Source organism: Strix aluco, chromosome 19 (assembly GCF_031877795.1).
Source record: "Strix aluco isolate bStrAlu1 chromosome 19, bStrAlu1.hap1, whole genome shotgun sequence".
Classification (NCBI taxonomy): domain Eukaryota; kingdom Metazoa; phylum Chordata; class Aves; order Strigiformes; family Strigidae; genus Strix; species Strix aluco.
In genome coordinates this window covers 14,179,496-14,191,773 of record NC_133949.1, presented here as the reverse complement: position 1 = coordinate 14,191,773, position 12,278 = coordinate 14,179,496, and the positions used below count along the sequence as shown (strand labels likewise).

At 46.2% G+C, this 12,278-nt stretch overlaps 2 protein-coding genes across 12 annotated transcripts in view; one reads left to right on the top strand and one right to left on the bottom strand.

Annotated features, from left to right (window-relative positions):
- Positions 1-12,278, top strand: part of MYO19 (myosin XIX) — a 28,981-nt gene that overhangs the window by 918 nt on the left and 15,785 nt on the right. For 7 of the 10 annotated variants that reach the window (XR_012625763.1, XR_012625764.1, XR_012625765.1 and 4 more), the window contains exons 1-5: positions 6,848-7,305; positions 8,503-8,581; positions 10,439-10,583; positions 11,354-11,502; positions 11,736-11,849. Coding sequence is in view for 7 of the 10 variants with exons in the window: in XM_074845379.1 (XP_074701480.1) it covers positions 8,570-8,581; positions 10,439-10,583; positions 11,354-11,502; positions 11,736-11,849 (420 nt within the window). In the remaining 3 variants the exon portion in view is untranslated. Of the gene's footprint in view, positions 1-6,847; positions 7,306-8,502; positions 8,582-10,438; positions 10,584-11,263; positions 11,503-11,735; positions 11,850-12,278 lie in introns of those variants that run through there. The other 3 variants (XM_074845380.1, XM_074845381.1, XM_074845383.1) reach the window with 3 other exon arrangements.
- Positions 4,516-6,840, bottom strand: PIGW (phosphatidylinositol glycan anchor biosynthesis class W). 2 transcript variants are annotated; one of them, XM_074845391.1, is made up of 2 exons: positions 6,719-6,840; positions 4,516-6,595 (listed from the first exon to the last, which is right to left on the bottom strand). In XM_074845391.1, exon 2 carries the CDS (start codon positions 6,117-6,119, stop codon positions 4,530-4,532), a length of 1,590 nt encoding a protein of 529 aa, XP_074701492.1. In that variant the 5' UTR covers positions 6,120-6,595; positions 6,719-6,840; the 3' UTR covers positions 4,516-4,529. The 2 variants fall into 2 exon arrangements, with proteins under 2 accessions (XP_074701492.1, XP_074701493.1); XM_074845392.1 differs by lacking the exon at positions 6,719-6,840 and having other exon boundaries at positions 4,516-6,060; positions 6,140-6,674.

Below are 12,278 nucleotides of genomic sequence, written 5' to 3'. Positions count from 1 at the left end.
CCGGCCGCCTCCCCCCTCCACCTCCTCCTCGGGCCTTTACCCGCTCCTCCGCGAGTCGGCGGCCCGGGCGCTCTGACAGGCGGGCGGACACCCCGAGCTCCGCCACAGAGCCGCCTCCTTCCTCTCCCCCTCCCCGGGCCCTCCCCACAGGCGGTGGCCCCGGCCCGGGGCCGCCCCGCCTTCCTCTCGCGAGAAACCGCAGCCCCGCCGCTCCCCCGCCCCGGGCCGCGGCCCCGCCTCGCCGCCCCCGGAGCCTGCCCGCAGGAGGCGCCCGCCCGTTACCTCCCGCCCCGCCTGAGGGGCAGCTCGGCGGCCCCTGTCACCGGAGCGGCGCCTTCGACCTCCGGGCCGGGGGTTCGCGCCGGGCGGGAGGCTGAGGTAGGGCCGGGAGGGCGGGGGGGGGACACACGACGCTAGAGGCCTGGCCCCGGGGGCGGGGGGAGCCGGGCGCGGGGGCTCCTCGGGCCTTCCCCTCGCAGCCGCCACCTTCCCGCCTTCCGCCTTCCCGCCCTCGGCTCTGAGGGACACGGTGGGGCGGCGGCCTGTACCCGGGCTCTCACCCTGCAGAGGCGCCGCGACCGTGGTGGGACACGAGGAACTGGCCCCAGGGCGGTTTGTGGGCGGCCCCGGTGAGGTGCGAACGAGGGGGGGCGGCTGGGGTTACACCCCAAAGCGTTGGCGGGATGAAAACCTGTCGCTGCCCCGAGTGGGGCAAGGCCGGAGCGTATCGGGGGCCACGGCGCGGGTTTTACCATGGACGCAGAGCGAGGGGAGCGTACGGTAGCAAAAAGGCACCAACACCTGCGCTGCAGATGAAGCCCAGGCGTCAAAGTGCAGCCTCAGATTTCCCTGCCCCGATTACGTGCCAGGTAGGGCAGGCTTTAATTGGACTTACAGTCTCTCACTTAAGGCTGTTGGCTTCTGCAGCATCCTAGAGCAACCAGCTAGAAATCCCGTGGCTGCTTAATTGAGGCAGCCAAAAAAAACCTCACAGCCTTTCTTGAACTATTAAATAATACAGTTGATCTGTTCATTCTTGTTATTTATGTATATAGATACTAAAGTCCTCACAAGAAAATGCAGGGGAGGCAATTAGGGAGCCGGATTTTTTTTTCCTTGTTTCTGTGTAAAAACCATCTTTAGTGGAGGAGTTAATTTACTTGAACTTATCATGCAACATCTTCAACAGAAACATCGTGCAGAGCCACATCGCTGCACAGTTTGCAGTTTGTGTATTTTCATGGTCGTCGTCTTCAGCAAAAAAAAAGCTGGCATTTTGTAACGGGGGAGTTTCTCGCATTAGAGTATCGTGAGCGCACTGACTGCGATGAGCAAACGCTGTCCTCACCGGGTCCATTCAGCGCGTGGGCTCCTGTGTCACTGCTGCCCCTTCACTCCCACAGTGTGCTTGGATCACATCGACAAAACAGCAATGCCCCAGATTTTGTGTTCTCAGCATGCACATTGATAAACTACGTATGAAAAGCACCATTACATTTCACGTAATTTTTATCCATGGAAAAGGGGTTTTTTTTAAATTGCTAGAACATGCATCTTGCTTGTTATCTACCAGACAGTGAAAAGACAGACAGCCCCTTCATGCTGTTCATTTGCATGCCCCTCTTTCGCCTGGAAGAAATACCTGTTCTTTAGGACATAGCAGCTTTGAAATAGGATACTGCCTGAAATCTTTATTGTAACATTTGACTTCAAAAGAGGCACCACTGGGTTGGAAAAGAAGGCATGCTAGTGAGTTGATCCTTAAAAACAAAGAAATTTGGTAAGAAGCTACTAATGTTTAAGAAATAACAAGGTTAAGGATAAATGTAAGCAGCTCTACTCTCCCACCATATTTTTTCTATCCTGCAGCCTTACATAAAGGTCATTCGGTGGAAGCAAATACAAAACAATTTATGTTTTCCCAGTCCTCTGCTTTACTATTGTTATTGAAGTCAGTGGCATGCTACAGTTAAACCATTTTAGTCCTACTAGTTGAAGTATCTTTTACTAATTATGTAACAGCTAAACCAAAGTTTTTGATTTTTTTAAAAATATATCTTTGATCTGTACAAGCTTACTCGTCTAAACACACCCCAGAGAGGTGAAATGCAGCGTTCGTGTTCCTACCAACCACTGAACTAACAGCCGTTGAGGTGTGCGTGGAGAAAGTGTCCACAGCAGTGTCGTAGTGTTGCTTCTCTTGCATCTTTTCAAACTCACTACGGTGCCGTTTGCTCGTACGGACTGTGTGATCAAAGAACGCTTGCATTTCTTGGTTCTTTCAGAGGCATGGTTAATTATCTGTATCTATTCATAGTCTAAACGTTCAGCATTAGTAAGTATGCTGGTTGCTTCGGGGCAGAGCTTGCCACATTTGTTATCGACAATAAGCAACGAGGATTAATTGTCTCATTAATTCAGTGGTGAACAACTTACTTGGTACGGCTTTGAAAGCGGGAGACGGCCTCACGATGCGGTGTAGCGCCGTTGTCGAGAGCGGCGGGTTGTTCTCACGCTCGTCGTCACTCGTGCACCACGGTCCCCTCGGTTTGCCAGCTCCGTTGCTGCAAACCGCAGCTCCAGTCCTGGGGTTGGTACCCGCCAGCCTGCGGAGCGACCGGAGCTCTGCACAGACACAGCAGACCTCCCACGTAATTTTTGCTTCAACGAAACGGAGTTGGCATCTAGATAGTTTGCTGCTTGTCCAGACACAGCTCTGCTTTGTCACACCCAATTAATGCCTTAATTCTGAATCACACTGATAGACTTGTGCTCACAGGCAGAACTCATTGCAGGTCTTGTGCTTCAAATATTTCAAAAATTAATATCCATGAGTAATTTTGCATGAATGAGTAGTGCCGTTCAGTTCATGATGGAGGCCCTTCTTCCCTAGGCAAGGGTAGGAAATGTTTTAAAATAAATACATACAGCAGTTCCCAGAAAGCTCTGCTATAAACCTTGACAACTGTTCATGAGACATTGTTGCCAATTAATTGCATTTGTCCCCAGGATAATACAGGCTGTTTTTCTTTAATTCTGAGGACTCGATGGCTCTAACTTGGAAGGAAACAAACATGAAATCAGCACGGCCACAGCCTATAATCCTCAGACTTCACCTTTCCATTGGCCAGCAGCTAAGAGAACCTCATAAAGTTAAGAATATTCCACAGCATGTCTGCCTTAAGGAATCTGATTTAGAGGCTCAATCTCCATAGGTTTTATGAGTCATCACATTTGATAGACAAGGAGAAATATGAAATATGGCCCATATGCACTGCTGTAACTCCAGACATTAGACATCTATCATCAACTACCATTTGTATTCTACTTCTTATGTATTTATAGCTCCCATTATTGAATTCCTCACAATCTTTAAATGTGTTTCTCAACAACTTAATGAGGTCAGGAAGAACTGTCACAGTTAGGAAAGTGAACAAAGAGGGTGTTCTAGAGGGTGATAGAGAAACTGAGCACATCTCTTGTCAATGCTCTGCCGGTACCCTGACCCACTGCGTCATGCTTCTTTCCATTTGCACACTGTTTGTTTGCTAATAAAAATTAATACAGAACGTTCCCACTTGAAGACATCTCAGCTGCCAAAATACAGTACTAAATGAGCTGCTGTTTAAGGTAATTTTACAGACAAGTAAGTGGGCCTTGAGTACTTTTAAAGTAGAGCTGAAGACCATATTTTACAGTGTTCCTAAAGATGAGCTGTCACAACAAGTTGGTATGCAGGCTGGGGGTGAATTAGTTTTAGATCTTTGTATTTTCTTATACAAGGCTGTGCTGCTCTTATTATCTGCACCACAAATTCCAACGACTGCTTTATGAATTCATCTGCAGTTGAGTTTTATCCTTCAGAGCATCACGCTTTATCTAGGGTCTTCATTTATATTCATCAGTGAGGATGAAAATAAAATTTAGCTTTAATTCAAAGGCTAATTTAGATTTCAGTATATGATTAACATTCCACATACAATTACTGCCATCAAAGTCAAGCATATGCATAAATCTTTGCAGGACTGGGGCCAAAACGTTTTTAAGTATCCACTTATTCAATGCATTTTGTATAAAGAATTATTCTTATCTGTTATTTATGCAAGGGCCTAACTAGGTAAATCTTGACACAACTAAGTCTCTCTCTTCATAATTATTCATTTTCTTACTTTTCATCTGGCTTCTACTCTATATGTTGTTATCTAATTCTACCAGCACTTGGGTATGAACAGGGTTCCCTAACTGTAAATGCAGTGTTAATCTTCTGCATGAGCATTTATAGGAGCAGCAGGAGCATTCAGCAAACAATCTTAAAAACTAAGTTTCCAGGAAAATGTGTAACAATTCCAACAGGTAACAGCATTGACTGTATAATTTGGTAAAACAAACCATTAAAAAATAACACTAAATCATAAAAAGCTATACTAAATTATTGCAAAACATATGGGAAAAATACTAATTTTTCCATTAAAATACCATCATTCAGCTACAGCAAACAAAGTTTAACTAGAGTGCTTAAGACAGTGGAATCACCAAAACTTCAATACTATGTTTTTGGCATGCAATATATACATAACAAAACAGTTAAAGAACATATACAAGTGTAGTATACATAAGGTAAATGCAGCCTTGCTGTGGATTGTATCTATCAGTATATTCACAGCACCAGTTGTAATATTTGCTAGCAAGAAAAACAGTAATTGATTTTTATTAATAGCACTAATCAGGCAAATGGGTGGCAGCTTGCCTCCCCTGCCGACAGGCACGCCCTCCATTTCAGGCTTTTTACAGGCGTTTGGGAGCTTTACAGCGTCCCAGCAGCAGGGCACGCTGGAGCCCTTCACGAGCAGCTTTGTGAACACCAACGTGAGATCAGTCACCACGAAGCTGATAAAGAAAGTCAGAGAGTGAGCGAGCACCCATATGCAGTAGGACAGATTGGCCATCCGGCGGGACACAGGGTCTGCATATGCCTGTGACACGTGAAGGAATATGAAGAGCAGGAGAACTGTCAGCAGCAAGAAGCACACTGCTTCGAGCCAGCCTTTGACTGAGTTTCTGAACTGCAGCAGGCACAGTCCCACTTGAACGCTCGCCATGTATATGGCTAGGTAGCCAAAAAGAGAGAGCAGCCCTTCCCTGTTGGCGTTTAAAAAGCCATCCCTAGTATCTCTGCCGTTGCTCCCATGCAAGATAAACATCTTCAGAGAGGTAGTGTTAAGCACAAGCTGATAAAGTACAGCGAGATTTATAGCAACAATCCAAGAAGTATTTCTCGGAAATACGGCTAAAAGTAGAGATGCTGCAAGCCTCACAAATGCTAAGGTAAAGAAAAAATTCCAGTGCACTCCATACTCTGAAGTATGTTCGTGATACTCTATAGATTTTACACTAAGCAGTCGTCCAATGCCAAGAAAAATCAACGGCCAAACGGAAACAAACTGCCTGGCCAGACTGGAAAATTTTGGTTGTGTCACAGGAGACTTTTGTCTGACTTCAGGACAAACGAGAGCATTACCAAAAATAAAAGCTCCAACCCCAAAATCCATAACTCCTGTTCCATAGGTCTCAGCTTTGGCGAATCGCCTTGGGTACTGCGGGAAATCCACTGCTAAAATGCTGATTGATGTCAACACATTGACATAAACGCGGAACACAGTTATTGCTGGAATGTATCCTGGATCCAAGTATGTCTTCTGGAAGTCTTTCACAATTTGCCTAAAAGGCACTCTGGTCTCATGTTTTCTTTGGCTGTATATTTTAAAAAATATTCCGGCACAGAAGGCTGCGATGATAGCTGGCATGAAAAAGATGATTGGAGACAGGACTGTGCAGGAGAACAGGAGAGGAGATACGAGCACAAGGAAGTCTAGCAGCAGGCTGTATTTCCTTGAACTTAAAGGTTTCCCGTAGTGAAGGTAATATAAAATCAGGAGGAGTCCTCTGCAGAGCAGGCAGAGCGGAGCGAGAGACAAGCCCACTGTAATTTCAAGCAAACTAGTTCCATTTAAGTTGCTGATAAAAGCTTCTTTCAGCTGTTTTTGTGACATTTTTCTTCCTCTGAAAACACAAACGTGAACTTGAGTTAGTTTTGTAAAATGGGGCTCTTCGAACTTCATAAAAAATGGATTTTACGTACCGGTTCATTAAAACATGGATCGTTTTCGGAAGGCACCTGTTTTTTGGTAACTCTTCAATTTAAAGAAGAGCCCGGGTGCTGCAGACACTGGTCCCGGCCTGGGAAACTGGGCAGAGGCGCCGGCCCAGCACGACAGGTCCAGCCGTGTGCCAGTCTTAACCCATGGCCACTGAAGATCTCGAAATATCAGATACTCGGTTGAACATTCACGTTGTGAATAACCTTACTGCACGCCCTGCTCCGTAGAATACACCCGGTCATGTTCTCTCTGGCGTAAATGAAACGGGTGTGTCAAAGTGTGGCCCTGATGAAGTTCCTGTTGCCTGCTCAGCAGAGAGGGGCTAAAACCCGCAGCGAAAACTCCCACTTGCAACAGAAATGCCTTTTTTAAGACGCCCCAGTCCCGCAGTGATCCTGGGGCTCCTCTGCCTCGTGCGGCCCGTTCCAAGAGAACATCTATTCAATGCAAAAAGCACTAATTAGTCAGAATTGCCGGGTTGTGTGTTCAGCCCCGGCAGCGCCCGGCTGGGGACACCCGCGCCCGGGAAGTGGATGTCGGGCGGGGGGAGAACAACAAACCCGCGTTGCTACGCTGCCGTCCCCGCAGAGGCCGAGGTGCCGGCGGGGCGAGAGAACAAGCCCCGGAGGTCGCCGGTGGAAATGAATCTCTTGTCCTCGCCGTCGCCGGCGCTCCCGGTTCCGTCTCTCCGCCCCCGGCGGCAGGTAAATGCGGGCCGCGCTCCCCGCCCGCACTTTCGCCAGCGGGAAGCCGCCGCCTGCTCTTCCGCAGCGCCCGATTCACCGCCGGCCATCGCCGGCAGCCCCCGCCCCGGCTCCGCCTCCTCCTCCTGCTCCCGCCGCCGCTCCGCGCTGCCCTCCGCCTCGGCCCGCGGTGAGTGCGCGCTGCCCTGCCCTACCCTGCGCACCCCGCGGCGGGGGACGCCCCGGGAAGGCGCGCTCGTGCAGTGGCTCGGTGGCTCGGACCTTTTTTGGGGACACACACACACACACTGGGAGCGACCTTGGGGCCCGGGCGAGCGTCCCTGCTGCATCGGCGGGAAGCTGCGGTAGCCAGTGTCCGGCGGGGAACTGGTTTCACTGGCCCAAAGGGCTCCTCTGCCGGCTGCGAGCTGCGCCTGTCCAGGAAAGCCCGATCGTGCGACTGGGTGAGAATCCCCGAGAGGGAGGAGAGGGGCTTGGTGAGGGTTGGGGGTACCGACAGCTCGGCGCGACCCACTCGGGGGCCGGAGCACTCTCCAAGTGGTGGTTTCGTGCTGGGTGGGAATGGAATAGGAATAGACTAGAGTAAGGGTGGGATAGAGTAAGGGTGGGATAGAGTAAGGGTGGGATAGAGTAAGGGTGGGATAGAGTAAGGGTGGGATAGAGTAAGGGTGGGATAGAGTAAGGGTGGGATAGAGTAAGGGTGGGATAGAGTAAGGGTGGGATAGAGTAAGGGTGGGATAGAGTAAGGGTGGGATAGAGTAAGGGTGGGATAGAAAAAGGATAGACTAGAAAAAGGATAGACTAGAAAAAGGATAGACTAGAAAAAGGATAGACTAGAAAAAGGATAGACTAGAAAAAGGATAGACTAGAAAAAGGATAGACTAGAAAAAGGATAGACTAGAAAAAGGATAGACTAGAAAAAGGATAGACTAGAAAAAGGATAGACTAGAAAAAGGATAGACTAGAAAAAGGATAGACTAGAAAAAGGATAGACTAGAAAAAGGATAGACTAGAATAAGGATAGACTAGAATAAGGATAGACTAGAATAAGGATAGGAGAGAAAAGAGAGGAGAGAAGAGACAGTTTCAGCTGCTGGAAGACGGCAGAATTCTTCCTGGCTATCTGACTGGAATCTCTGGGTTTATCATAGAAATCCAGAGGGTAAGCTTGACTCACCATGGGTTGGCTCCCACTGAATTTGAGAGGAAACAGGAAGAGGACAGCAAGCAGGCGTATCTGCTGCAAGACAGAACTTAGATCTGAGTCACTCCTTTTCCAAAAGCACTAGCTGCTCTGACGCCATCAGACCCACAGATCTTTCCTATTTGTCCTAACAGGAGGAATTTAACAAAAACAAAGGTGCAATTTCTAAGAAACCTCCCTTTATTAATTCAAGAGAAACAAAGCATTTTATTCCTTGATTTAAGGAAAGATGCGTTATTCCCTCCAAATAAGCTTTATTTGCAGGGGCAAACAGAAGGCACGACTGTTGCTCTGATAGTGCGGGTAGGCTTTCTAGCTCCAGTGTTACTGTCGGTACTTCTGTCTGAAGCCTTTAGGCTCTGCTTGTGAAACCCTCTGGAGAATGACATTTCTGGAGTTATTTTGTTTTAAATACTTTATTTTTTTTTTATTTAAGCGTTCTCCAGTCTGATTTGCATGAGTAAAGGCCCTCTCCAGCATTCCCGTCCAAAGGACTGGACAAGATGCCAAAGCAGGTAAAAAAACCCCAGGAATTGTGTGTGCTAGTTAAATCTTACTGCCAGGAAAGATTTCTTGGCTTGTTTCCATGCAGTCAAGATTAGGTAACTACTAACGTATATTCTCCCCTACTTCATGAATTGACTGGACCTATTCACTGCGTGGTTTTTGCTGTGTTACTACCAGCAGGTAGTGATTTTTGTTATGCCACTGGCTTTAACAGGGCAGGTGTTAATGCATGTAGCCAGCACATCTGTAAGGGCATTTTTTCAGTAAAATTAATGGATACAGGAGCTATGCAGTGTACGTATCAGAAGTGATTGTGTTTTAAAATATTTTCTTCTGACTAAGCGATCACCATCTCTTCTCAAAAGAAGTGATGTTGAGATGGGGGTGCAGGGGAGCAAAAATTTCTCAGGTTTTGCAATATCAGCTGCAGAATGGACTTAACTCGGCTGGTGCCAGCGTAATACCGAACACATGGGAGGGCACAGGAAGAACAGGCAATTGGCAGAAACTCATCTTGTCGTGGAGTATTTCATAATTGTGCGTGTCTGTTCTCTGTGACAGCAACAAGCTTCTTATCTTCATTCAGAGGAGAATAACAGAAATCGCTTTGATGGCAATGCCGAACTGTGTTGCTAAGCTTTTTTTTTTCCCCTGCTGTGTAAAATTTTGTATTACTGGAAATGAACGACTTATGCTGTCTGCAAAAGATAATAATGCTCCTAAATGAGTACATTAGTGTAGCTTTAGTTTTTTTTTTTTTTTAGGAATGTGTTAATGGGGTGTTGCAGTGTATTTTCCCCTTTATTAATGAGCTTAGCTCATGTAGAGGGAATGCTGCTAACTAAATTTAGCACTTTTCCTGTATAAACAAGGTGATACCGTTCATTCACTTGGTTAACTTGTAAAGAATTGCAGATTTACGCTAGTAAATACAAATGAGGAGGGTTACTTTGGAGGACTTTCTGTCAGGGAGAAGGGGAACAGAAAAGAAGTATCTAGAATGCAAAAATCAGGACTGGCATCTTTTCCCTTCTTCATTTTTCCTTCTAGCCTCTCTCTTCTTCCCCCCCGAAACGACAAACAGGACCTGAAATCTCTCTTCTGGCTAAGTTTTCCATTACGTTTGTACAACAAATGTGTCCTTCCAACTAATATTGTCAAGGACGTGGGAGCCCAGAGGCTAAGATTTAAATACTTTAAGTGATTCAAAGGGTGCAAATCTTCACCTAATGCAGGCCAGCTCTTAGGAGACCATTTCTTTCCCCTGGCTGCAATGTGTGCCCTCTGCAACTTCACTCTTGGGGCCCTCAATCCCTGCTCTAAAAATGAAAGTTTCTGCTAGGAAAACTGCATCTGTGTTGGGCCCCAACAGCTCTCAGCTCTGCCTTAGCCTTGCAGCCAGTCCTTCCTGCTTCCCTCTGCCCAAGGCAGTGTTTGCACCAAATGAATGACGTTCACAGGCTTAGAATATGCCAGCTGAGAACATTGTATAAGTGTGTCTGTGCTGAACGACCTGCAAATTGCAAGTGCCAGGTAGTGTGAGTCTAAGGACACATTCTTCCTGAGTGCCTTTGCTTCCAGCTACAATTACCAGTGATGAATTCAGTTTACAGACAGTGTTGTCAGCCTGCCATCTCTCATATGCTTGGTAAAACCTTTCTAAAAACAGAGCACCCTATGGGAACCATCGATGCAGGAGAGGGCAACTCAAAGGAAGAGTAGCTCAAATGTACTAAGTTATGACTCCTGCTGAGACTGAACTTCTATTATGTGGAAGCAGTAAAAGAGCTATAAACTATAGTGGCTGAGGTGAAAGTCCAGCTATAGTCAGCTTTTGACTGGTGCTGATCTGACATCCCCTCCAGGAAAATGGCCAGAAAGAAGATTCTATCATCCAGAATGACCTCAGTGAATCATTTGAAGAAGAAGTTAGAGCATTCCTCAGTGATGAAGAGAAACTGCATCTTTTTGATGACCTCACAAAAGTTAATCCGGTGACAACTACCACAGGTAAGCAGCCAGCCAGGGGAGGCTCTCTTGAGGAGCCACTTTCCCTGGTGGCTACTAATATACAGTAGTTACTGTTCCCATTGCGTTAATACTGTCATGAGCACAGTGGTTAAAAATTCAAAGCCCATTAAAGTCTATTCAGAGCCTTAGAAAGTCACATTTGTTTTGGTTGATTTTTTTTTTTTTTCAAAATACTTCTGCTGTACATTCTGCCATGCTGGTCTCTTATCACGCTCTGCACGCTGAGCTCACGTCTGGCTCAGGTAGCCGGGGTGTGGTTGAGAGTTAATGCTGTTGAAGGACTCCTGTGTGACCTTGTGATTGCAGTTTGGTGTTATATGAATGTATCAGAAAACGAGGCTCTAACTTAGACTGAAAATATATCCATGAAATTCGTTTTGGAAAGTAAATGCCTCGCTCCACTGATCCTGCTAAGAGAAGCTAAGGCCCGTTCCCAGTGCAGATGGGGAATTCTTGCCTCTCTTTGTTCTGCAAGTCAACAGATTTGCTTTCTAGGACTGTGTGAAACCTCATAAAAGCCCATTTAAGGATTTATTGAAAGGAATAGTTAGCAGATCCCTTAAGATTTTTAAAAATAAGGGCAACTCTTAAAGTCATTGTTATATATATTAGACCTATATCACTCTCTTGATCACCTCATTCTCTATTAAACCTAATAGGTAACATATCTGAAGATTTTTGTTGCAAACAGGAACAAGAAGAGTCAAATACACTTTCCAAAAGATGCTAACAGAAGGTGTGTCTTTCAGTTCTGAAATGTCTTCAAGCAAGATACACAGTAAACTTGTTTTATACAAATGCTGGCTGCAGCCTGGTGGCTTTAAATCCCTTTCAGCCCATCTCCTGCCTCTATTCACCCGAGCTTATGAGAGAGTACCATGTTGCACTTCGGCCTCAGGTAATCCTTATATTTGAAATAACTGTCCTTCCGCAGAACCCAGACGTCAAGTTCTTCAAAATCTTTATCAGCAAAATAATCCTAAAGGATAACACCCATTTCTAGTGAAATATGAGTTCTGGTAACAGAGCAGTACTGTTTTCAGATAAATGCGAGAAGACCTTTGCTGTTTATTGCTGTTGAACTGTGTAATTACTGTTCTCTTAAATATGAATATTCTCTTTTACTGCCAGGATTTAAAACCTCACATCTTTGCAGTGGCTGAGCAAACCTACAGAAACGTCCAAAGCCAGCTAGACCCTGTAAACCAGTCTATAATTGTGAGTGGAGAAAGTGGTGCTGGGAAGGTAAGGAGATTTTTTTATGACATTGCTCTTAAGGTTTGAGAATTGCTAGTGATTTGTAGTGCATAGTATTTCAGCGAACAAGCAAAGACGAAGGAAAAAAAAATTCTGACAGAGCACGTAGCCAGTCTGCTCTAGCATGACTCTTCAAATATGCGTAAAGCATTAAGTGATTGCTGCAGTTAAATAGACTCTACTCAATATAGCTGCTCTTTAGGTGACATCTGTAATTTCTGGGAGGGCTAGATTTGAATCATTCCACAGGAACTGCACCTGAGTTAATGTCTGAGCCTCGGCTGTTAGGGAGCTAGTGTGGGCAAACCCTAGGTACAGAGCTGGAAGCAGCGGGGAGTTCAGACCCTATCCTAGGCCCTTCTGTAATGGGCCATCCCTATTCAGGAAGATATTGAGGATATTTTTAAGCCTGAGAAC

What these genes read in the sequence shown, in the direction of transcription:
- PIGW (XM_074845391.1), bottom strand. Translation starts at nt 6,119, where the DNA reads ATGAAGTTCGAAGAGCCCCATTTTACAAAACTAACTCAAGTTCACGTT.